The sequence below is a fragment of the Leptopilina heterotoma genome, unplaced genomic scaffold, assembly GCF_015476425.1.
Source record: "Leptopilina heterotoma isolate Lh14 unplaced genomic scaffold, ASM1547642v1 Lhet_101, whole genome shotgun sequence".
Classification (NCBI taxonomy): Eukaryota; Metazoa; Arthropoda; class Insecta; order Hymenoptera; family Figitidae; genus Leptopilina; species Leptopilina heterotoma.
In genome coordinates, this window is record NW_025110815.1 from 444,992 (window position 1) to 471,114 (window position 26,123).

Sequence of the window (26,123 nt, forward strand, 5' to 3'; positions counted from 1 at the left end):
AATATATATATACGTAATAACTCAGAAAAACTCGCAATGATAAATATCGTAAAAATTGACTATCAGGTTTGGATGACTAGTTTCTTTTTGTAGAAAATAATTCTTCAATTTCTCACTGGGATGAAAAATCTGCTGGGCTCTTTCAAAGGGGCACAAAATGTTTATCTTCTTATCAAAACATGTTAATTTTTCTTTTCTTTTCATTTTTCTTTGATCTGAAATAATTAATTGAAAAAGATACCATTTATTATTATGCAAATTATACAAATTGTACAATTATACAAAAAAATGTTTAAACATTCTGTGTTTAATTCAATTAATTATACAAAATTTGTTATTTTCAAATATCAACTTCAATTTTTAAATAATTTTGTATTCAAAACTTAAAAAAAAAATTTATTAAGTACTTAATTATTATTATTTATTATTTACAGAAATTTTAATAAAACTCATCGCGAGAAATGAATTAAATTTTGAAATAATAACATTTTTCTTAGGAATTCAACATTATTTTCAATTTTTAAAAAGTTCATCGCAAGAATTCAATTTTTTTCAAAATTTTCAATTAAAATTATAAAAAAAACATTTTTATGAAAAATTCAAAGAAATTGTTCAATACAATTGAATTAATTTCAAAAATCTTAATAAAATTCTTCTCAAAAATAGAATTTTCTTTGAAAGTAATAAAAATCTTCTCGGCTATTCAATTATTTTTAATTTAATTTTAATAAAATTTAATAATCAAATTTTCAATTATAATTGTTAACGGACGCAATTATTTTGTATAGTTGGAAAAAATTCTTTGTTTAATTTAATTTACTTTCAAAAGTATTGATAATGTTTTTTAGAAGAATATTCAATTATTATTTTTATAAAAAATACATTTCTTCGCATAAATTCAATTGTTTTAAAAAAAAATGTAATAAAATTTTGAGAATTTAACTATTTTAAGAGTAAATTAAAAAAGATTTTTTAAAAATTCAATAAACAAATGTTTAAATATTACAATTGTTAACAAATGCGATTATTTGGAAAAATTTTAAAGAAATTCTTTTGGAAAATTTAATTAATTTAATAATTTTTAATTAATATTTAAATTAAAAAAAAAAATTATTTTTGAAAAATTTACAAAGAAATTTTTCAAAATAGTTCAATTAATTTCTAAAAAATTTTAATTTAATTCTTCGCAAGCATTCAATTATTTTCATAAATAATAAAATTCTTTGCGAGAATAATTCAATTATTTTTCAAAGTTTTTAAATAATTCTTGGAATTAATTTAATAATTTTCAAATTTTTTGCTAAAATTCGTCGCAATACAATTTCAAATAAATTCCTAAGAAAATAGCAATTATCCTTAAAAATTATATTAAAATTTTTAGAAAGAATTAAATTATTTTAAAATAATGTTAATACCTATCATTTGTTTATTAGAATTTAATTATGATTTTTAATATAATATTTTTAATTAAACTTCTAGAAAGAATTTAATTATTTTGAAAACTTTTAATAAAATTCTTCGCAAGAATTCAATTATTTAAAAAAAAATTTAGTAAAATTCTTACCAAAAATTCAATTATTTTTATAAATAATAAAATTCGTTGCAAGAATTAAATTATTTTTATAAATAATAAAATTTTTCATGTTTTCGTTTAATTTGCCTTAATTTTTAAAATTTTTCGTAGGATTTCAATTATTTTAATTACAATTTTAGATAAATTCCTCGAAAAATGTTATTATTCTTAAAAATTTTATTAAAATAATTCAAAAGAATACAATTATTCAATAATTTTGATATCACTTGTTTATTAGAATTTAATAATTATTTTCAAAAATTTTAATGGAATTTTTCAAGACAATTTAATGTATTTTCTATATTTGACATTTAAATAAAATTTACCAAAGGAATTTAATTATTTGAAACACAATTTTCATAAATTTTTTTGAAAAAAACAATTATTAGAAATGATTTTTATAAAATTCTTCATAGGAATTCAATTATTTTTATAAATAACAAGATGAAAATTGCGGTGTAAATGTAAAATAATGAAAAAAAAGTTACTTGCCTCTCATTGAAATGTGATGATAAAAAAACTTTCATTTAAACAGAAAGTTTTGTTTTGTCACAGGCGATGAAGGAAATTTATTTTAGCGTATAGCAGACACTTAAATTACGAAATTGGGAAAACATACCGTGTCATACGAAAACAAAAAACAAATCGTATGACTAAAAATCAGAATAGACCAATTTTTCGGGTGGCTTCTCAAATTTAATTGGTCGATAAAACGAGAGCGATTGATCCCAACCACGTGGCGCCGTATTGTAATTGGCCAAATTCTGGTAGCTCGATATCTTTGGACCCTGGTAGCCAATACCGTCGTACAATTTACCACCTGAAACAAGAAACATTTTTTAAAATTTTATCCAATTTAATTTAATTCAAATTAATTCAATTTAATTCAATTTAATTTAATTTAACTGAATTCAATTTAGTTTAACTAATTTTATCCAATTTTTTGTTCCATTCGATAAATTAATTGAGTTAAATTCAATTTAACTCAATTTAATTGAATTTAATTTTACTCAATTTAATTCAATTCAAAAAGAAAAGAAAAGTAAAGAAAGGAAAAGAAAAGACTTTTCTTTTACTTTCTTTACCATTTTCTTTTATTTTAGACAAAAAGAAAGAAATTAAAAGGAAAAAAAAGAACAGAACAGAAAAAAAAGAAAAAAATTAAGAAGCAAAAGCAAAGCAAGCAAATAATTAAGCCATGCAATTAACTTGCCATCATCAACGTTCAAGCCGCCAATACCAAACTCGCAATCAGCCGAGACAAGATTATTGACAACCGGAGTATTCCTCAAATGTTTAATCGTATCCAAAATATCATCCTGAGTGCCAACCATGGCGAGTACTCTCGGTTTTCTCTCCTCCTGAATTTCCGTCTGAATCTCAATGAATTCACTGGATTCACTGATAATTAAACTCTCCTCCTGATCCTCGTCCGAATCCATAATCTGTCGGCGATAATACTCATCAACCATCGACATCGATGCACTTCTATTATTTCCCTTCTGAATCGGTTGAAAATTCTCCTCACAAATTGGCTTTCTCCCCTCAAATTGATAATAGTTCATAGACGACAGTGAATCGTCCAATGATTCATCGTCCAATTCCTCAGACGATAACGAACCGTTGCTTCGACAAGAATCCAAACTTTCCCTCTCGAAAATCTCGTCCTCTCTGTCCGATGATAATCGACAGCAAACCTCGTACTTACTCGGAACTGATGTGTTCTCAAAAAATCTCGAAATATCGTTCTGCCTACTGATGGGAATCACCTTTGGACTCAATTGCTTATACTGCAAAACGGGTCGGCAAGTTTTTTCGAATTCCTGAATCAGTTGCTTCACCGGAACCGGGGTGTAATCACTCTCCTCACTATCCTCACTATTTCCGTTTCTAAAATTATTTCTTATTAATTTACCATTCGTCTCGCAAGTTGATGATTTTTTGTAATTATTGCTCGTCTTTGAATTAAACTTTGAATTTGTAGGATGGGAATAGTACTTTGATTTTGATTTTGAATTGGAATTATAATGCGAATTGGAATTTGGTCTTGAATTATAAGTGGAATTTGAACTTGGTCTGGAATTATTTTTCACGTAGTGATTGGATTTTGGATAGAGATAGGAATGGCCATTTGCTTTCACGTGATGATTATGATGATGATGAGAACCATTAGAAATGCCATTTGATTTAGAATGATGATTAGAATTATTGGAAAAGGCTGATTTGTGGCGTTGATGCCCGTTAGTATTAACAAAGGCACGCGAACGTTGGTGGTCCTCGTTGTTGAAGGACATTCGTTTTGATTTTCCCAAAAATTGGTCACAATCTTCGTGAGGAAGTTCAGACTCTGTACCAACAGCCACTTCCCGAAGATAAATTTTCTTCACGTCGGTGGTCCTGTTCACCCCGTTCTCTAGATTTTTATTGCCTCGAGTTTGTCGTTCCTGGCCTGTAATTGTTTTTTTTTCTGTTTTTCCTCTATTTTTTTAATACAATTATTTGATTATTAGACACAAACTAATTTTGATGATTCAAACATAAAAAAATTAATTAATTAGTTATGATTACTTGAAACTATTCCTTTACAGAACTAAAATGACTAATCAGAATTTGAGTTAATAATTACAAGTTTACGATTTTAACAAAATTATAATCTATAAAATATAATTTTGTTAAAATTGACGTTGTGATAATAAAATATTAAAATTTCGATATGGGGGCAAATAGTAGTGACGACTGTGGAATTGAAAAAAATGAGAATTGAATTCAATCAGAAAAATATTCACGCACTTGATAAATCGGCTGACGTTAATTAGTGTCACTTGTACTGCAGAAAGCAATTGCCAATGACTAAATGCTTTAAAGAGTTGTTGGCTCCTTCTCTCGTTCGATGACCGTATTATAAACACGGTATTTGGGCTAAGCTAACTATAATTCAATTCAAATAGAACTTAACGCAATCCGTTTAAACTATTATTTTTAATTATTTAATTATTATTTTTATTAGTTACTTTTTATTTTTTATTTATATTTAATTAATTTTTAGGACTCTTAGTAGACACCTCATTTTAAAATTACACTAAATTCAGCAAAAAGAGAATGCCTTTTTTCTAAAAATTCAATTTCTCAAAATTCTTCTCAGAAAGAATGTTTTCAAGAACTTTCAATGAATTTAAAAATTTTAAATACATCGTTTCTTTAATTAAAGCAGTAAAAAAAAAAATTCGTAATGCGCAAAGAACTTGTTTTCTAAAGATAAATAAAATAATATTATTAAAGATATATTGTAAAGGAAAAAATAAATAAACTTTATCTTTCCTCCTCTGAAAAAATTTAAACTTCTAATTGTGTGTTTCCTTTTAACGAGCAGAATTTTATTTTTTTGCAATCGAGTTTAAATTATTGCAGGCTTCACACTCAATAGTTAATTTTAAAAAAATTATCAAAAAGTAGCTTTAATAATGAAAAAAGTAGCAAAAAAAGTAGCTATCGAAAATTAATTTTAACGAATAAAGAAAAAATTGTTCTAGTCGATTCACAAAAATTTGATTCAGTATTTCTTGATTTCAATCAAAAACATTTATTTTTATTCTAATCTTGCCGAGAACTTTAATACTAAATTTATTAAAAATTCAAGTATTTTCTAAATTTTTATCCTAAAAAAATACAATTGTATTTAAAAGTAATTTTTCAAAGTAAACAAATAAAAGTATTTAATAAAATTTAATTTAAATTCTTCACAGGAATTAAGAAAATAAATTAATAATTTTTCAAAGTCAAAATTTAAATGTTATTACAGTTTTACAATTAAAATTTTCAACGATTTCAATTTAATAATCTTTTAAAATTTCAACTGAAATTCGTTTTTAAATCAATTCTTTTTTGAAAGTTCAACTGAAATTCAACTATTTAAATAGGTACAAAAATAAATAATATATTGAATAATTGAATGTTTCTCAAAATTCAATTTTTATAAAGATATCAATTTTTAAAAAAATAATTGAATTTCTCAGCAGAATTTTATTATTTATGAAAATAATTGAATTCTCGTGAAAATTATTATTAAAAATTATTATTTGGAAAATTATTGTAAAGAATTAAAGAAAGAATTCAAGAATTTATCAATTTTTTAAAAAATAATTGAATTTATGAGAAGAGTTTTATTTTTTATAAAAATAATTGAATTCTTGCGAAGAATTTTATTTTTTATAAAAATAATTGAATTCTTGCGAAGAATTTTATTATTTACGAAAATAATTGAATTCTCGTGAAAATTTCATTATTTGGGAAAATAAATGAATAATTTTGAAGAATTAAAGAAAGAATTCAAGAATTTATCGATTTAAAAAAAAAAATAATTGAATTTATGAGAAGAATTTTATTTTTTATAAAAATAATTGAATTCTTGCGAAAAATTTTATTATTTATGAAAATAATTGAATTCTCGCAAAGAATTTTATTTAATTTTTTTTAAATAATTGCATTCTCGTGAAAATTTCATTATTTGGGAAAATAATTGAATAATTTTGAAGAATTAAAGAAAGAATTCAAGAATTTATCGATTTTTTTTAAAATAATTGAATTTATGAGAAGAGTTTTATTATTTATAAAAATAATTGAATTCTTGCGAAGAATTTTATTTTTTATAAAAATAATTGAATTCTTGCGAAGAATTTAATTTTTTATAAAAATAATTGAATTCTTGCGAAGAATTTTATTATTTATGAAAATAATTGAATTCTCGCAAAGAATTTTATTTAATTTTTTTTAAATAATTGCATTCTCGTGAAATATTTTACTATTTTGAAAGATAATTGAATAATTTTGAAGAATTAAAGAAAGAATTCAAGAATTTATCGATTTTTTTTTAAAATAATTGAATTTATGAGAAGAATTTTATTATTTATGAAAATAATTGAATTCTTGCGAAGGATTTTATAATTTATGAAAATAATTGAATTCTCGCGAAGAATGTTATTTAATTCTTTTTAAATAATTGAATTCTCGTGAAAATTTCATTATTTGGGAAAATAATTGAATTCTTGTGAAGAATTTTATTAAAATTTTCAAAAGTAGGTAATTGAATTCTTAAGAATCATTTTATTATTTATGCGAAAATAATTGTATTCCTGTCTGGAATTTTATTTAAATTTTATATATAATTGAATTTTCCTGAAAAATATATTATTGCTTGTGAAAATAATTGAATTCTTCCAGTAGAATTTTATAAAAAAAATTTAAATTGATTTTTTTCGAAAAATTTTATGAAATATTTTAAATAATTAAATTTCTCTGAAAATTGTATTACTTATAAAAAATTGAATGTTTGCGAAGAATTTTATTAAAAATCTTTTGTGGAATTTTATTAGAATTGTATAGATATTGAAAATAATTGATTTTCAAAAAGTTTTTGAGAATAATTGAATCGTTTTAAGGAATTTTATTCCTTCACGTAACTTTAAGAATGCTAAACACAAAAAATTAATCTGCGAAACAGCAAACAAGCAGAAAATATAAATCTATTTATGAATTTTGATAAAAAAAAAACTGTATAATGTAATTTTATAAAAGGAAAAATAAAATAAAAAAAATTCAATATATTATAAATATAAAAAATTCGTAAATATATTAATATTAATATTTGATTTCAATTTCGAATTGAATATTGCCAAAAACTTGATAAAACGACTAATTTTAATCTATTCTACAAGCTTCAATGGATTTTGCGAGAGAGAAGATGCCAGAGAGAAAATTAAAGCTTGATTAAAAATAAAAATTCCTCTCACCTGCACATTGTAAATTTGAATTTCCAGTTGTTAAATCCACGGTAAAAGGATTATAAAATGGTTTATTATCAAATGACGACAATGGAGTCTGTGGACTCACGGACGATTGATTCAAGTAATTCGTTTTTTCGTGAAATTCCTGAAAAAAAAACAATTTTTAGAATTAGAAAAAAATTCTAAGCATCATTTAAAAAAAAAATTATTTATTTATCAACAAACCTGTTTTGTTGGATAAGTTGGTGTTTTTGGATAAACAGGTGTAGTTGGTGTCTGAGGTTGTTCCTTATCCACCACCCATTTCTCCGACCTTTTTCTACGTTTTGCAAAAATTTCAGCTCCTGAAACAAAAGTAAATATTAATTACACTGGCAATTAAAAATAGACTACTAGATTTACATGAAATAAATAATTTATTCTCTAATTTAAATTAAAATTAGCATACGGGACAATGTGATATATAATTTGATTAAATTTATCCTTTTAAAGGTTATAAAACTGATAAAAGCAACAAATTTTTTTTTTCCTCTGTTTTTATTAACGTCATATTAATAAAATATTATGTTTGTTTTTCATCGGTATAAATGTTCCTCGGTCAAATTGTTAAGATCATTCAAGTTTTTCTGAGGATAGTCATCACCTTTTAGTAAGTACAAGTTTCAATAATAATAATTATCTTTTTTTAACAAAGATATTGGAACTAAATTATTCATCTTCGGAGTTGAGTTATTTTTCTTTCATTGTAACTTGAACAAGTTGTTTCAAAGAGAAGAAATAATAAATAGTTTAAAAGGCCAGATAAAAATATGTCTGCAACCTTTTTTGGTTCGAGCTAGAAACAAAAAGAAATGTAACTAAAACTATCGACAAAAAAAAAAAAAAAAAAAAAACTAAAAAAAAAAACTATCGACAAGTTAATTTATTGCCATTAACATTTTCAGAAAAGTAAATAAAAATGAGAGGATACAAATTTATATTCATGCTAATTGCAACAGTCGTGGTATTGTTGTCGTCCAACATTATGTCAGTATCAACAACAACATCGTCATGCATTCCAAATGAAGGTCTATGCAAAAGTAATGGCAATTTGGGCATTTGTTGCACCAGATTCTGCCTAGTGCAAGAAGGCAGACCTATTGGTCAATGTCGACCACGTCGAAGTTAAAAAAAAAAAACAACAAAAATGTTAACAAACTTTTCGCGTAGTAAAATAATAAATATTTTTCATACTATTCACAGGGCTTGGATCGACTTTAAAAATTAAAAAAAAAGTCGCATTAGTCGCTTAAATTCACAACAAAAGTAAAATTTAATAAAATTTAATAAAATTGAAAGCAAAATTTTAATTAGGTATTTTTAACATTTTTTTTTAAATTCTCTTTAAAATGTAAATTATCTTTATAAATAATAAAATATTCTTCTCCTAAATTCAATTATTTAAAAAAAAAATTTAATAAAATTCCTGTCAAAATTTCAATTATCTTTAAAAATAATAAACGGAACGGTATTGTACTCGAAATTTTAATAACAATTTTTTACGTGGTTATAAGTTATTTACTTGTAAAGTAATTTCAAATCCGGACGTCTACAATTATTTTTAGAAATAATAAAATTCTTCGCAAGAATTCAATTATTTTTATTAAAAATAAAATTCTTCTCAAAAAATTCAGTTATTTTTTTTTTTAAATCGATAAATTCTTGAATTCTTTCTTTAATTCTTCAAAATTATTCAATTATTTTCCCAAATAATGAAATTTTCACGAGAATTCAATTATTTAAAAAAAAAATTAAATAAAATTCTTCGCGAGAATTCAATTATTTTCATAAATAATAAAATTCTTCTCTGAAATTCAATTATTTTCATAAGTAATAAAATTCTTCGCAGAAATTCAATTATATTCAAAAAAATTTTTTTTTAATTCTCGTCAAAATTTTATAAATAATAAAATTCATTATGGAATTTTAATTATTTTCAAAAGTTCTGATAAAATTCTAATACAAAATTCAATTATCTTCAAAAGTACGAAAATTCTTCGCAGAATAAAAAAAAATAAAATAAAGTTCAATTATTTTCAAAAAATTATTTTAAATTCTCCTCACAATTTCAATTATTTTTATAAATATCTAAATTCTTCTGCAAATTTCAATTACTTTTAAACATTTTAAAAGAAATCTGTTCAAAATTTCAATTATCTTTATAAATAATAAAATTCTCCTCTGAAATTCAATTATTTTCATAAGTAATAAAATTCTTCGCAGAAATTCAATTATATTCAAATTTTTTTTTTTAGAAAATAATTGAATATTAAAGATCGTCGAAAGAATTCAATTATTTTAAGAAACATTCAATTATTCAATAAATTAATAAAATTCGTTGCAATAATTCAATTATTTTCATAAATAACTTAATTCACAGAAAAAATAAATTATTTTCAAAAATTTTCAAGTAATTTTGCTAAAGAATTCAATTATCTTGATAAATAACAAAATTCTTTCCGTATAAAATCAATTATTTTAATAATTAATTATTTTAATTAATTATTTTTAATAACACTTTTTTTTAATAATTCAATTATTTTAAAAAATTTCAATAAAATTCTTCTAAAGTTTTCAATTATTTTCAATAATTGTGATGAAATTCTTTTCAAGAATTCAATAAATTACAGTAAAATTTTAATTAAATTCCTTAAAATAAAATAATTATTCTCAAAAGTTGTTAATAAAATTCTTCGCAAAAAATTCAATTTTAAGAAACATTCTATTATTAAAATGAATTATTTATTTTTGTATTTAAATAATTCAATTCTTCAGAAAAATTAAATTTTGTTTAATTGATTGAAATTTTGCGAAAAATTTTATTAAATTTTTTGAAAATATAATTGAATTCTTCAGAAGAATTTTTATACCCATTTATAAAAATAATTGAATTCTTGACGAGAATTGTACGTATTTTAAAAATCCCTCATTAATTTACCACCAATTGTAAACAATATAAAAAATATTTATTATTTCACTACGAGGAAGGTACCAATGCCACACGATAATTAAAAAAATACTTCCCATAATTAATTCTTGAAAATCCTTGTATAAAGAATAAAAACATAAAGGCCCAAAATAAATATTTAAATGCAATTTTTCAGGTGATTTTTGTTTACTGTTTATAGGCAATTGTAAAACGTTGTAAAGTCATGAAATGCTAATGAAAAATTTACTTTGGACGAACAGGAGAAAATAAAAAAAATGTTTATGATTAAACTTATAAATATTATTAAATAATGGAGGTGGCCCACAATTCCCCAATCTCCGCTAATAATTATTTGACACACTGAGCTAGTTTTCGGACTGTGCTTCAATTTGCACTTGGATAAATATCAAATATTTTTGTTATCTGAATTTATCTTTTTTGAAAAAACGTTTATATAAAATAGAAAAAAGAACATTTTTTTCCTCTGTTTCCTTTACGTCATTAATAAAATATTAGGTTTGCTTTCTTTTATTTTGGTATAAAAGGTACTCAGTGAATTGTTAGGATCACTCAAGTTTCTCTGGGAATATTCGCCACTGGAAGCAACCAAAAGTAACGGTATTGTACTCGGAATTTTAATCACAATTTTTTACATGGTTCTAAGTTATTTACTTTCAAAGTAATTTCCAATCCAGACGCACACAGAGAATCGAAACATTTCTAAAGGTTGAAATTAGCTTGACTGCAATCTTACGAATCTTTAGTTTTGAAGCTCATTAAAGTTGAACTACTTCTTTGAATTTCGACTGCTTTTCCATGTTTGACGCGAAAGTTGACTCAACATTGCATGAAAGTTTAAAATTTCTTCAACTCTCATGCAATGTTGAGTCAACTTTTACGTTAAAACATTGAATAACTTCGGGCATTTAAAGAACAACTTCAAGTTTCATGAGCTTCGCAACTAAAGATTCGGAAGGTTGCAGTCAAGTTAATTTCAAGTTTCAGGAAATTTTCGGTGTTGTGTGGATGGTAAAACATTTTTCAGCAAGTTCGCAAGGCAAACTTGCCACCAAATGATATTTTGCTATTGGCCACAAATTTGCTGGAAACTTTCCGAAAATTGTTATGCTATCTAAGCAACTTGTAATCTTCTATATTTTGGGTTTTACTTTCCCCGAAGAAAAGCTTCCTAACTCAGTCCTACTTGGTCTCTCGTTATGGTTAATTCGGACCTTTTGCCACCCTTTTTGTTCTTTTGTGATGGTTAATTTTTGAAACTATAACTTAAATATTTCCGTCAAAGCTATTTGGATGCTACTGAATCATTATTATTTTCAGAAAAGTAGACAAAAATGAGAGGATACACGTTCGTATTCGTGCTGCTGGCAACAGTATTAGTATTATTGTCCAGTGTTGTGTCGCAACCACCTCCTCCGACTCCGGCCCCAACACCAGCACCAACGCCTGCACCGACACCACGACCTACACCTGGACCATCGCCTGGACCAACTCCAGCTCCCACACCTGGACCAACACCCGGACCAACACCACCAAGGTGTCTAAGAAATGGAAGTCGGTGCAGACCTGACGGAAGTTTGGGACCGTGTTGCAACAATGGAATTTGCAGAAGACAACGTCGTCGGCGAGAACATACTTGTCAGCGTCGTTAATTACATCACTAAATACTGCCAAGAAATGTTAAATCCCTAACAAAAATAATAAACATTTTTCAAATTACTTTCTGCGTTATTTAATTAGTTCAGATAAAAACCACCTAAATCCCAATTTTAGTGCTTAACAAAACATTTACCTTAATTAATTAATAAGAGTATTGTGGTTGAAAAAAAATCTATTTCTCACAATGTGCGGAGCTTTTATACTAAAACAAAAGAAAACAATCGTTTTATTTTATTACTGACGTAAAAAATGGTTTTCCTTCTTTAATCTATTTTACAATCTTCTCCGAAATGGTGGATTTAATATAAATATTTGATATTTATACAGCTTTTCTAGATTAATAAATAACAATTGATTTATTTCAATTGATTGAAATAGGACGGTTGATAAAAATGAAGAGATTCACAGTTTTGTTCATGGTAATTGCATCAGTGTTGGTACTGTTGTCGAGCGTTGCGTCTCAACCTCCATCGTTCAAACCGGAACCAACTTGGTTTCACCACACTTATATCGTGTCAAATTTATTGAAATAACTAGAATTTTCTTATCACCAGTTGCATTTACTTTAATTTTTGTAATACTGTTCAATACTAGGGACGAAATTATGAAAACGTTCCATAACTGGGACACCTTATGCATTTATCCATCCGTATGCTACCAGACAATCAGAATTTGGAACAAACGACTTTCAAATATATTTTCTCTGATTATAATAATTCTGTATGAGCTGAAAATCATCTGAATTGCTGTTGCGATGTTGCTGAACAACATCCCGAAGAATAGAAAATTCTATTCAATAACAAATTAATTAATTAATAAGATTTGATAAAAAATTTATTATTTTCATAAAGAAAATTCTTGTACATTTGATGCTACCGTTGATGTTTAATAATATCTCTAAAAGGTCCGCTTTTTATAGACACACAAAACTATTCTGCCAAACTGCGAAAAACATATCTTACAGGGTAACATAATGATAGTACGGGTACCATCTTTCTACAAATACAGACGATACAGACAGATATCTAGATTGTATCAGTTACAATCCAGACTGTACTGAGTAACATCTTAATTGTAGTGGATAATATAGCAATACTTCTGTAACATCTATGATAGTACCGAATAGCATCTGCTTTTAATCATTAATTATCCCATCTATTTCTCCTGCAACCCCTACAACTATCATCATAACACATTTATATAAACATTTACAAAAAACTACTTTCAAATTTTTTTAGTATTCTCAACTATACATAAAAGGGAATCAATTATTCTGTTTTACCGTAACTGTAAATACAAAAAAGTAGACAATATCCTTTAAAAGATTCGAGTGAAATCAGTTGGCTCACATTGTGAGGAGCTTTTATACCAAAAGAAAAGAAAACAATCGTTATATTTTATTACTGACGTAGAAAATGCAGAGGAAAAAAAATGGTTTTCCTTCTTTTATCTATTTTATAATCTTCTCCGAAATGGTGGATTCAATATAAGTATTTAATATTTATACAAGTATAATAAAAAGCAGATTAATTGTGTGACTAATGAATTAATTATTAATTGATTTTTCTTGAATATATCTAAGGAAGAGGGACATATATCTTATAGTCTCAATCTCTAATTAGCGAAATACTTCTAATATGCAGTATGATAATTATATTTATCCACAGTATGGTAATTTATTTGTGTACACAATTAGCAATATCAAGAGACTACTTTCTATTAATTAGTAATAAAGAAACATGTTCCAAATAAAAATTAGCATCTTTGAGGCATACTTGTGTAAATATTAAACAATTTTATTTAGTTTATGTTTCTGAAAAAGTTATCAAACAGACAATAAAAAAAGGAGCACTCTTTCCTCTGCTATTTTACGTCAGTAATAAAATATTAGTTTTCTTTCTTTTTTAGTATAAAAGCTCTTCTGCGAATTGTTGAGATCACACTCAAGTCTTTCTGAAGATATTCATCACTTCTAGTAACGGTAATGTTCTCCCAATTATTTTACTGTTTTCAACAGACGAAACTAAAATTTACAAACCATTCAAAGATTTTTACATAACAAAAAAGATTTTTATTGTCAATTTCTTCCTTTAATATAAAAGTTTTTAAATTCTTGATTAATAAATAAACTGTTGATGTTTGCAGGACGGTTGTTAAAATGAGAGGATTCACAGTTCTGTTCATGCTAATTGCATCAGTCTTGGTACTGTTGTCCAGCGTTGCATCGCAACCACCACCAGTTGAACCTGAACCACCAACTGAACCACCAACTGGACCACCAACTCCACCACCAGGACCAACACCAGGACCTACACCAGGACCTACACCCGGACCTACACCTCGACCAAGATGCCTTGCAAACGGAAGTCGTTGCAGAAGTGACGGAAGTTTAGGCATTTGCTGCTCAAGATTCTGCTCCGTTGCTCGCGGACAACGTGTTGGCGCTTGCCGTCGTCGTTAATAATTAATGACTACAAATGTAAACCTTGTCGCCTCTTCAGAAAAATAATAAACTTTTATTGAATTGCTTTCAATTTCTTTGTACTTTAATTAAAGACTATAATTCCTTAAACCCCTGCAAAAATAGGTGTCTTTTTTCGATATCTTAAACTAGGATGTAAGATGGAAAAATGGTATCCTACATTTTAAAAGAAGATTTTTTCTAAAGTATCTTACTGATTTTAAAACTTTTTTCCCAAGAATATGCTGAAATTGTGTTCGAAGATACTTTTAACATATTTCAAATAACTAAAAAGTGTCTATACCAAAACATCTTAAATTAAGATACTTCTTTTTTCAGTGAAGAAGTTTAAATTTATTTTCCTTTACTTTAATAATTTTTTATAAGCTAAAAATCATTTGAATTGTTTCTGGGATCTTGTTGAACAACTTTCTAAAGGACAGAGAATTTTATTGTGACTATCAAGTCACAATAGTCATTGTGACTATTAAGGTCCACCCGTATGCTATCAAACAATTAATATTTGGGACAAAAGACGTTTAAATTTATTTTTTCTAATTCTAATAATTTTTAAAAGTTAAAAATCATCTGAATTGTTGTTGACGAGTAGAAGATTTTATTAAGTAGAAGCTCCATCCGTTTGCTAGCAGACAATTAAAATTTGTGAACAAGACGATCAAATTTAATTTCTCTATTTCTAGTAATTTTTATGAGTTGAAAATCATCTGAATTGTTGTTGGGATGTTGCTGAACAACAACCTAAAGGATAGAATATTTTATTGTAACTTTAAAGTAGTATTAGATCCACTTGTATGCTATCAGATAATCATAATTATCACCAAAAGACATTTAAATTAAATTCCTATCAATTGCATTATTTTCTATGGACTGGTATCCACCTAGATTGTAGCTGGAATGTTGCTGAACAACAACCTGAAGGATAGAATATTTTATTGTGACTTTTAAGTAGTAGCAAGTCAACCCATACTCTATCAGAATCAAAACTTTAGAAAAAGGACGTTTATATTTAATTTCCTCATTTCTAGTCATTTTTATAGACATATATTACTTTTGCTGTATCTTACTTTTGTTTTATAAAATTCTTTTAAAATTCTGTTTTATAATTTTTAATAAACAATAAAAAAATTAATTAAGAAGAGTATTGTACTTGATGAAAAAATTTATTACTGTCATGAAGAAAGTTATTCTACATTTGATGCTGCAGTTGATATTTAATAACTCTAAAAGAGCCGCCCGGTTTATAAGCAAACACAACTTATTTTACCAACGATTTTTGAAACAATTTCTTGAGCAGCAATTAAATATTTGTATGAAGATTAATGACAAATATAAATATTCAAATGTATGATGAAAACACAACCTGGTCCAGGTGTGGGTCCTTGCGGAGGTGTAGGTGTTGGTCCAGGAGTAGGTCCTGGTGGTGGAGTAGGAGTTGGTTCTGGAATTTCTGTCGGTTGCGATACAACACTAGACAACAGTACAAACACTGCTGCAAATATCATAAATACAAATGTGTATCCTCTCATTTTTTTAATTACTTTCCTGAAAACATCATCGATAATAAATATAATGCACTTCTTCAATACATTTTATTTTGAAACTACTTTCAAGTTTTTGGTACTTTGAACTATATTATTGCGTTTTACCGTAATTGTAAATACAAAAAGTAGATAATATCGTCTGAAAAATTTGAGTCAATTCAGTTGGCACACATTGTGAGGAGCTTTTATATACAAAAATAAAAGAAAACAATCGTTATATTTTATTACTGACGTAGAAAATGCAGAGGAAAAAAATGGTTTTCCTTATTTTATCTATTTTATAATCTCCTCCGAAATGGTGGATTCAATATAAATATTTGTTATTTATACAAGTAATAAAAAACAGAATTAATTGTGTGATTAAATTTAATTAAATATTTATTGATTTATCTCCAATATATCTAAGGAAGAGGAACATATATCTTATAGTCTCAATCTCTAATTAGCGAAATACTTCTAATATGCTGTATGATAATGATTTTTATTAAAAGTACGGTAATTTATTTCTGTTCACAATTAGCAATATCAAGAGACTAATTTCTGTTAATTAGTAATGAAGAAACATGTACCAAATAAAAATTAGCATCTTTGAGGCATACTTGTGTAAATATTAAATAATTTTATTTAGTTTATGCTTCTGAAAAAGTTGTCAGACAATTAAAAAGGACCACTCCTTTCTCTGCTATTTCACGTCACTAATAAAATATTAGTTTTCTTTCTTTTTTAGTATAAAAGCTCCTCTGCGAATTGTTGAGGTCACACTCAAGTCTTTCTGAAGATATTCATCACTTCTAGTAACGGTAATGTTCTCCCAATTATTTTACTGTTTTTAACAGACGAAACTAAAATTTAAAAACCTTTCAAAGATTTTAACATAACACAAAACATTTTTACAAAACATAAAAATTTTTAAATTCTTGATTAATAAATAAACTGTTGATGTTTGCAGGACGGTTGTTAAAATGAGAGGATTCACAGTTCTGTTCATGCTAATTGCATCAGTCTTGGTACTGTTGTCTAGCGTTGCATCGCAACCACCACCAGTTGAACCTGAACCACCCACTGAACCACCAACTGAACCACCAACTGGACCACCAACTGAACCACCAACTGAACCTCCAACTGGACCACCAACTGGACCACCAACTCCATCACCAGAACCTACACCAGAACCTACACCTCGACCAAGATGCCTTGCAAACGGAAGTCGGTGCAGAAGTGACGGAAGGTGGGGCAATTGCTGCTCAAGATTCTGCTTCGTTGCTCGCGGACAACGTGTTGGTGTTTGCCGTCGTCGTCGTAATAATTATTGACAACAAATGTAAACCTTGTCACATCTTCATAAAAATAATAAACTTTTTTTGAATTACTCTCAATTCCAGTGTTGCCACAAAAATTTAATTTTTTTTCCCCTGATTTTCAGACAAAGTTTTGACTTTTTCCTTGACCTTAAAGAATATTTTTATTCACTCCAAAAATTATTAGATACTTAAAAAAATATTCTGCTAAATTTATTGACAAATTTCTTTCATTGTAAAATATTCGAAAACACCAATAAATTCTTCTTTAAACAAATATTTTATCATTAATTTTTCACAGGAATTTAGATTCTCAAATTCAAACCTCATGTTTTATAAATTTAAGATGACACAGTGATAAAATCATTATTTTATATCATAAGAATAATGTAACTATAAATTCAATCTTTCAAAGATTTCAATTTAAATCCTTTTCGAATTTCAATTATCACCAAAAATTCACGCTATAACGCTTTTAATACTCAATTATAATTTAAAATTTTAAGTGAAATTCATCTTTTAATCAATTTTTATTAGAAAATTTTTCGAGAATTAAAATATTTAAATAGAAAGATAATTAGGTAATTTACTAAATAATTAAATATTTCTTAAAATTGAATTTTTATGAAGAATTTTATCAAAAATTTTTTTAAATAATTGAATTTTATAGAGAAAAAATGTTAAAAATTTTATGAATTTTATTTAAATTTTTCGAAATAATTGAATTCCTCAGAACTATTTTTTTCAATTCTCTAAATATATTGGAATTCTTTCGAGAAACTTGATTAAAAAATTAAAAATAATTAAATAGGTGCGAAGAAATTTATAAAAATAAAATGGTAAGTAATTGAATTCCAATGAAATTTTTATTAAATTTTTGTTTAAATAATTGAATTGAAAAAAATTTCAAATTCAAACCTTTATGAAATTCAACAACTTATAATAATTTAAATGTCCATAAAATTCTTTAAAAACAAATTAAATAATTTACAAAAATTTTATCAAAATCCTTTCCAAGAATTCAACTATTTTTACAAGTAATAAAATATTTCACATGAATTAAGTTATTTTTTAAAAAATGTACTAAAATTCATCGCAAGAATTAAATTATATTCATAAATAATAAAAAAATTTCATAGAATTCCTATTATATTTAATGCAATTTTAAATAAATTCTTCGGTAAATGTAATTATTTTCAAAAGTTTTCTGCAAGAATTCAATATTACATTTTATACAAATTTAAAATAATGAAAATCTTCGCTGAAATTTAAATATTTTCAAAATCCACTATTTTAATAAAATTTCTCAAAAGAATTCAATTATTCTCCTGAATAATAAAATCGTTCAGAAGATTTCAATTATTTTTAATACAATTTTAAGTAAATTCTTCGAAAAATGTAATTATTTTCAAAAATTTTATTAAAATTCTTTTAATGAAATCAATTATCAATTATTTTTAATAATTATTGCAAAAGTTCCTTGAGAATTTTTCAATCTATTCGTTTACAATTCAATTTTACAAAATTTCGATTATTCGTAAATTCTTCAATAATTAAATATTTAGAAAATAAAAACTTGAAATAATTTTAAAAAGAAATTCAATTAAACTTTTTCAAAAAAAAAAATTAATTCTACAAAATTGTCAGTTAAAAAGTATGAAAAAATCAAATTCTCCAAGATTTTAAATTGAAACCTTTTCAAAATCCAATTATTTTTAAAAATTCAGACTAATAATGCTTTTAACATACAATTATCATCTAAAATTTTAACTGAAATTAATTTTTGAAAAATTTTTTTTTTTTTTTTTTTTTGAAAATAGTTGAAAATTCTGAAAAAATTTATTTAAAAAATTGTAAATAGTTTAATTTCTGTAAAATGTTTATTATTTATGAAAATAATATAATAATTTTTGCTTAGAATTTTCTCAAAATTTTGTTTTAAAAAATTGAATTCTTTTGAAAAATTTTATTAAAATAGATATTAAAAAAAATCATTGAATTGAGGATATTTTTTGAAAACAATTGAAAAGAATACTTTTCTTTTTCAAGAATATTATTAAAATTTTTGAGAATAATATTGAGATTTGGATAAGAATTTATTATTTTAAAAGATAATTGTAATTTTTACGAGTATTTTTAAAAAATTTTTTGAACATAATTAAATTTCTGCATAGAATTTTATTACTTTTGAAAATAATTGAATATCTGCAATCATTTGGAATTTCTCCAAAATTCTATTTTTTTCCAGTACTTGAATAAAAAATCCCTGACTTTTCCCTGACCAATTCTTCTTTCCCTGACTTTTCCCTAAATTCCCAGATTTACCTGACCTGTGGCAACCCTGAAATAACTAAATTGTAGCTAGGATGTTGCTGAACATCATTCTGAAAGATAGAAAATTTTATTGTAACTTTTAAGTAGTATTAGATCCACTTGTATGCTATCAGATAATCAAAATTCGGGACAAAAGTTGGCTCACATTGTGAGGAGCTTTTATACCAAAATAAAAGAAAACAATCGTTATATTTTATTACTGACGTAGAAAATGCAGAGGAAAAAAAATGGTTTTCCTTCTTTTATCTATTTTATAATCTTCTCCGAAATGGTGGATTCAATATAAGTATTTAATATTTATACAAGTATAATAAAAAGCAGATTAATTGTGTGACTAATGAATTAATTATTAATTGATTTTTCTCCAATATATCTAAGGAAGAGGGACTGTATATCTTATAGTCTCAATCTCTAATTTAGCGAAATACTTCTAATATGCAGTTTGATAATTATATTTATCCACAGTATGGTAATTTATTTGTGTACACAATTAGCAATATCAAGAGACTACTTTCTATTAATTAGTAATAAAGAAACATGTTCCAAATAAAAATTAGCATCTTTGAGTCATACTTGTGTAAATATTAAACAATTTTATTTAGTTTATGTTTCTGAAAAATTTGTCAAACAGACAATAAAAAAGGAGCACTCTTTCCTCTGCTATTTTACGTCAGTAATAAAATATTAGTTTTCTTTCTTTTTTAGTATAAAAGCTCCTCTGCGAATTGTTGAGATCACACTCAAGTCTTTCTGAAGATATTCATCACTTCTAGTAACGGTAATGTTCTCCCAATTATTTTACTGTTTTCAACAGATGAAACTAAAGATTTAAAACCATTCAAAGATTTTTACATAACAAAAAAGATTTTTATTGTCAATTTCTTCCTTTAATATAAAAGTTTTTAAATTCTTGATTAATTAATAAACTGTTGATGTTTGCAGGACGGTTGTTAAAATGAGAGGATTCACAGTTCTGTTCATGCTAATTGCATCAGTCTTGGTACTGTTGTCTAGCGTTGCATCGCAACCACCACCAGTTGAACCTGAACCACCCACTGAACCACCAACTGGACCACCAACTGGACCACCAACTCCACCACCAGGACCAACACCAGGACCTACACCAGGACCTACACCCGGACCAACACCTCGACCAAGATGCCTTGCAAACGGAAGTCGTTGCAGAAGTGACGGAAGTTTAGGCATTTGCTGCTCAAGATTCTGCTTCGTTGCTCGCGGACAACGTGTTGGCGCTTGCCGTCGTCGTTAATAATTAATGACTACAAATGTAAACCTTGTCGCCTCATCAGAAAAATAATAAACTTTTATTGAATTACTTTCAATTCCAGAGTTGCCACAAAAATTGAATTTTGTTTTCCCTGATTTTCAGACAAAATTTTGACTCATTTTTCCCTGACCTTGAAGAATATTTTTATTAACTCCAAAAATAATTAGATACTCAAAAAAATATTCTGTCGTATTCTTACTTATTTGCAAATTTTTTTAATGAATAAGAAATTTTTTTTTGTAAACATGATTGGTATAATAGTTTTGTCAGACCATAAGGAACAGAGGTTTTCAGATATAAATATGTACAGGGAATGGTGGGTTTAAGTAATCCCTTATTAATTTACAAGCAATTGTAAGCAATATGAAAAATATTTATTATTTCACTGCGAGGAAGGTTTGTTAACATTTGTTGTTTTCTTTAACTTCGACGACGTTCACAGGTACCAGTACGTGCGTTTCCTTGCACTAGACAGAATCTGGAGCAACAAATGCCTAAACTGCCATTACTTCTGCACCGACCTCCATTTGCAATACATGAAGCTGGCGGTGTTCCTGGTCCGGGGGCTGGTGCAGGCGGATTTCCCGGCGGCGATCCTGGCGCTGGCGCTGGAGTAGGTGGTTGTGCCATAACGCTGGACGACAACAGTACCACGACTGTTGCAATTAGCATGAACATAAATGTGTATCCCCTCATTTTTATTTACTTTTCTGAAAATGTCAATAGCAATCAATTAACTTGTCGATAGCTTGACAATTACGATGGGTACATTTCTTCTTCTTTCCAAAAGGTTGCAGGCAAGTTTCTGTCTAGTCTTCTTAATTACAAGTTTAACTGAATGGAATACGTATTTTTAGGGTTTTGTGCCCAAGGGCAGAACTGTTTCCTTAAGAACCGTTGCTATGGTAATGGTTACGATAACATATGATGCCATGGCAATAATTATCATAGCAACTGTTTCAATGGCAACCGTTTTTATGGTTTTGGTTGCCACAGCAACTGTTTCCATACCAACCGCTTCTATAGCAATTGTAACTATTTACTATTTCTTATTTTTAAAACAACTTGTTCAAGTTACAATTAAAGAAAAATAACTCAACTCCCGAGATGAATAAACTAGTTCCAATATCTTTGTTCAAAAAAATCCCCAGTATTGAAAATAAGTATAAAAATCACCACTTTGAATATTTTAATGCTTCAACAGTAATAATAGAAACAGTAAAATAATAATTGAAACTAGTAGTACTTACTAAAAGTGATGACTGTCCTCAGAAAGACTTGAATGATCTTAACAATTTGACCGAGGAACATTTATACCAATGAAAAACACACAATATTTTATTAATATGACGTAAACAGAAGCAGAGGAAAACAATTTTTTACTTTTATCAGTTTAATAAGCTTCAAAAAGATAAACTTAATAAAATTATATATCACATTTACCCGTATGTTAATTTTAAATCAGAGATATAAATTCTTCCTATTTCTAATTTTAACAGAAAATTATTAAATCTGGATATTTTTCTTGGCATACCCAACATACTGGCAAAATAGAATAATAGTATAGTTACTTTTTGAAATATTGACACAGAATAATAGTTTTTGCAATTAAAAATTATTCTTTATGCATAAGATCATAAAATCATAAGATTAGTGGGTTATCATTATTTGACACACTGAGCTAGTTTTTGGACAGTGTTTCAATTTTGCACTTGGATAAATATAAATATTTTTGTTATCTGAATTTATCTTTTTTGAAAAAACGTTTATATAAAATAGAAAAGAGAACATTTTTTTTCCTCTGTTTCCTCTACGTCATTAATAAAATATTAGGTTTGCTTTCTTTTATTTTGGTATAAAAGGGTGCTCTGTGAATTGTTAGGATCAGTCAAGTTCCGTTGGGAATATTCGCCATTAGAAGCAACTAAACGTAACGGTATTGTACTCGAAATTTTAATAACAATTTTTTACATGGTTCTAAGTTATTTACTTTCAAAGTAATTTCCAATCCAGACGCCCACAGAGTATCGAAACTTTTCTAAAGGTTGAAATTAGCTTGACTGCAATCTTACGAATCTTTAGTTTTGAAGCTCATTAAAGTTGAACTACTTCTTTGAATTTCGACTGCTTTTCCATGTTTGACGCGAAAGTTGACTCAACATTGCATGAAAGTTTAAAATTTCTTCAACTCTCATGCAATGTTGAGTCAACTTTTACGTTAAAACATTGAATAACTTCGGGCATTTAAAGAACAACTTCAAGTTTCATGAGCTTCGCAACTAAAGATTCGGAAGGTTGCAGTCAAGTTAATTTCAAGTTTCAGGAAATTTTCGGTGTTGTGTGGATGGTAAAACATTTTTCAGCAAGTTCGCAAGGCAAACTTGCCACCAAATGATATTTTGCTATTGGCCACAAATTTGCTGGAAACTTTCCGAAAATTGTTATGCTATCTAAGCAACTTGTAATCTTCTATATTTTGGGTTTTACTTTCCCCGAAGAAAAGCTTCCTAACTCAGTCCTACTTGGTCTCTCGTTATGGTTAATTCGGACCTTTTGCCACCCTTTTTGTTCTTTTGTGATGGTTAATTTTTGAAACTATAACTTAAATATTTCCGTCAAAGCTATTTGGATGCTACTGAATCATTATTATTTTCAGAAAAGTAGACAAAAATGAGAGGATACACGTTCGTATTCGTGCTGCTGGCAACAGTATTAGTATTATTGTCCAGTGTTGTGTCGCAACCACCTCCTCCGACTCCGGCCCCAACACCAGCACCAACGCCTGCACCGACACCACGACCTACACCTGGACCATCGCCTGGACCAACTCCAGCTCCCACACCTGGACCAACACCCGGACCAACACCACCAAGGTGTCTAAGAAATGGAAGTCGGTGCAGACCTGACGGAAGTTTGGGACCGTGTTGCAACAATGGAATTTGCAGAAGACGACCTCGTCAACGTGAACATACTTGTCAACGTCGTTAATTACATCACTAAAAACTGACAAGGATTTATTCTTGTTTGTTTCCTATTCGGTAAGGATTTGTCCTTAACAAAAATAATAAACATTTTTTAAATTCCCTACTTGGTTGTTTAATTAGTTCAAATAAAAATCACTTTAATCCCAATTGCTTGAATTTACAATGCATTCCATAAACTGTTAAAAATCTGACTCCAACTTTACTCCAAAAAGATTAAAATGATGTTATTTCGAAAAAGGTAAATTTTTTTTTCTTAAAAAAGGGGATAAAAATTTATTTGTTTATACAACTTACATATATAATTTAAATTTTTTACCACATAGCTTCCATAAAATTTTTTAAAAATGATTCAATTTTAATCAGAGTTGCCACAAAAATTTAATTTTGTTTTTCCCTGATTTCCAGACAAAATTTTCACTTTTTACCTAAAAAGAATATTCTGCGATTCACTCTTAAAATGATTAGATACTCAAAAAAAGTGTTCTATTACATTTAATTACGAATTTCTTTGACTGTAAAATTCTTCGAAAACAGCAATAATTTCTTTTTAAAAAAAATATTTTATCACTATTATTTTTCCATGAAAATTAAGATTTTCAAAACATTCAAATTCAAATCTTTTTGAAATTCAACAATTTATGAGAATATTATTATATAACATGAAGAAAGTGATCACTCCGAGTCGAAGACTCGGAGTTACTGTAACTTCTTCAAAATTATTTTCATCATTTCAATTCAATTATTATTTTCTAGAATTTGTAACTAAAATTTTTCTTTAAATCAATTATTATTTACAATAATTTAAAAAAAAAAATTCTGAAAAGTTTCAAATGTATTTGTTTACAATTCAATTTTACGAAATTTCACCGATTATTCGGAAATTCTTCAATTAAATATATATTTGAAAATAAAAGCTTCGAATAATTTGAATAAAAACTTTTTGAAAAGAAATAATTCTACAGAATTGTTAGTTAAAAATATGAAAAATTCAGATCATCAAAGAAATCAATTTGAAACTTTTTCAAAATTCAATTATTTCTAAAAATTCACGCTATAATGCTTTTAATATTCAAATTATTATGTAAAATTTTAACTGAAATTCACTTAAATCAATTTCTATTAGAAATTTCTACGAGAATTCAATTATTTAAATAAAAAAATAAATAATTTATATTGAATAATTCAATTTTTCTTAATATTGAATTCTCATCAAAAATTTTATCAAGAAACTATTAAATAATTACATTTTTTCGACGAATTTTAATAAATTTTTTCTTAAACAATTACATTTTTCGAGGCATTTGAATAAAATTCTACTAAAAATAATTGAAATTCTGCTATGAGTTTTATTATTTATGAAAATAATGGAATTATTGCGAAGAAATTTATAAGAAATTTGTAAATAATAGAATTCTTGTGAAATTATTTTATTATTTATGAAAATAATTAAACGTTTGCGTAGAATTTTAATAAAAATTTGTTTAAATAAAAAATTTTATTAAAAATGGAAAATTGGAAAATTTTATTAAAATAGTAGATATTCAATATCATCTGAATTTAGGAAAATTTTTGCAAATAATTGAAATTTTGCAGAGAATTTTATTAAAATTTTTGAAAACAATTGAATTTTGAAGAATTTTATTAAAATTTTTGAAAATAATTGAATTTTGAAGAATTTTATTATTTATAAAGAGAAATTTAAATTTTGACAAAAATTTCTTTCAATTTTTGAATATAATTGAATTTATGTGTAGAATTTTATTATTTTTCAAAATAATTGAAATTTTGCCGAGAATTTTATTAAAATTTTTGAAAATAATTGAATTTTGAAGAATTTTATTATTTATAAAGAGAAATTGAAATTTTGACAAAAATTTCTTTCAATTTTTGAATATAATTGAATTTATGTGTAGAATTTTATTATTTTTCAAAATAATTGAAATTTTGCCGAGAATTTTATTAAAATTTGTGAAAATAATTGAATTTCGAAGAAGAATTTTATTATTTATAAAGAGACCTGAAATTTTGACGAGAATTTCTTTCAATTTTTGAATATAATTGAATTTCTGCGAAGAATCTTATTACTTTTTGAAAATAATTGAATTTTTTGCAATTATTTGAAACTTTTTAAAAATTCAGATATTTTTTAGTGTTTTTAACTAAAATTCATCGATAAATTCATTATTTTTAATAATTAA

General features: G+C 26.1%; 7 protein-coding genes across 12 annotated transcripts in view; 5 read left to right on the top strand and 2 right to left on the bottom strand.

Moving 5' to 3' along the window:
• Nucleotides 1-2,065: 2,065 nt before the first annotated feature.
• The window catches only part of LOC122500312 (GATA zinc finger domain-containing protein 14), a 45,481-nt gene continuing 21,423 nt past the window's right edge, over nt 2,066-26,123 (bottom strand). For all 4 annotated transcript variants that reach the window (XM_043609211.1, XM_043609204.1, XM_043609187.1 and 1 more), the window contains exons 7-10: nt 7,579-7,697; nt 7,360-7,498; nt 2,787-4,022; nt 2,066-2,393 (exon numbers count right to left, since the gene is read on the bottom strand). In XM_043609211.1, coding sequence (XP_043465146.1) covers nt 2,227-2,393; nt 2,787-4,022; nt 7,360-7,498; nt 7,579-7,697 — 1,661 coding nt within the window. In that variant the 3' untranslated portion in view covers nt 2,066-2,226. The remainder of the gene's footprint in view (nt 2,394-2,786; nt 4,023-7,359; nt 7,499-7,578; nt 7,698-26,123) is intronic.
• On the top strand, nt 10,794-12,058 carry LOC122500371 (uncharacterized proline-rich protein-like). 2 transcript variants are annotated; one of them, XM_043609278.1, is made up of 2 exons: nt 10,794-10,939; nt 11,660-12,058. In XM_043609278.1, exon 2 carries the CDS (start codon nt 11,674-11,676, stop codon nt 11,989-11,991), a length of 318 nt encoding a protein of 105 aa, XP_043465213.1. In that variant the 5' UTR covers nt 10,794-10,939; nt 11,660-11,673; the 3' UTR covers nt 11,992-12,058. The 2 variants fall into 2 exon arrangements, with proteins under 2 accessions (XP_043465213.1, XP_043465221.1); XM_043609286.1 differs by lacking the exon at nt 10,794-10,939 and adding an exon at nt 11,340-11,584.
• On the top strand, nt 13,897-14,532 carry LOC122500394 (mulatexin-like). The gene is made up of 2 exons (XM_043609310.1): nt 13,897-13,979; nt 14,144-14,532. Exon 2 carries the CDS (start codon nt 14,157-14,159, stop codon nt 14,457-14,459), a length of 303 nt encoding a protein of 100 aa, XP_043465245.1. The 5' UTR covers nt 13,897-13,979; nt 14,144-14,156; the 3' UTR covers nt 14,460-14,532.
• Nucleotides 15,632-16,211, bottom strand: LOC122500424 (classical arabinogalactan protein 7-like). The gene is made up of 2 exons (XM_043609347.1): nt 16,127-16,211; nt 15,632-16,022 (listed from the first exon to the last, which is right to left on the bottom strand). The coding sequence occupies exon 2, from the start codon at nt 16,004-16,006 to the stop codon at nt 15,797-15,799; it is 210 nt and encodes a 69-aa protein (XP_043465282.1). The 5' UTR covers nt 16,007-16,022; nt 16,127-16,211; the 3' UTR covers nt 15,632-15,796.
• LOC122500346 (spore coat protein SP85-like) lies at nt 16,444-17,397 on the top strand. 2 transcript variants are annotated; one of them, XM_043609246.1, is made up of 3 exons: nt 16,444-16,511; nt 16,749-16,821; nt 16,971-17,397. In XM_043609246.1, exon 3 carries the CDS (start codon nt 16,984-16,986, stop codon nt 17,332-17,334), a length of 351 nt encoding a protein of 116 aa, XP_043465181.1. In that variant the 5' UTR covers nt 16,444-16,511; nt 16,749-16,821; nt 16,971-16,983; the 3' UTR covers nt 17,335-17,397. The 2 variants fall into 2 exon arrangements, with proteins under 2 accessions (XP_043465181.1, XP_043465190.1); XM_043609255.1 differs by lacking the exon at nt 16,444-16,511 and adding an exon at nt 16,609-16,624.
• On the top strand, nt 20,355-20,996 carry LOC122500384 (chitin-binding lectin 1-like). The gene is made up of 2 exons (XM_043609299.1): nt 20,355-20,431; nt 20,596-20,996. The coding sequence occupies exon 2, from the start codon at nt 20,609-20,611 to the stop codon at nt 20,921-20,923; it is 315 nt and encodes a 104-aa protein (XP_043465234.1). The 5' UTR covers nt 20,355-20,431; nt 20,596-20,608; the 3' UTR covers nt 20,924-20,996.
• Nucleotides 22,739-24,028, top strand: LOC122500362 (uncharacterized proline-rich protein-like). Its single transcript, XM_043609267.1, has 2 exons — nt 22,739-22,877; nt 23,598-24,028. Exon 2 carries the CDS (start codon nt 23,612-23,614, stop codon nt 23,927-23,929), a length of 318 nt encoding a protein of 105 aa, XP_043465202.1. The 5' UTR covers nt 22,739-22,877; nt 23,598-23,611; the 3' UTR covers nt 23,930-24,028.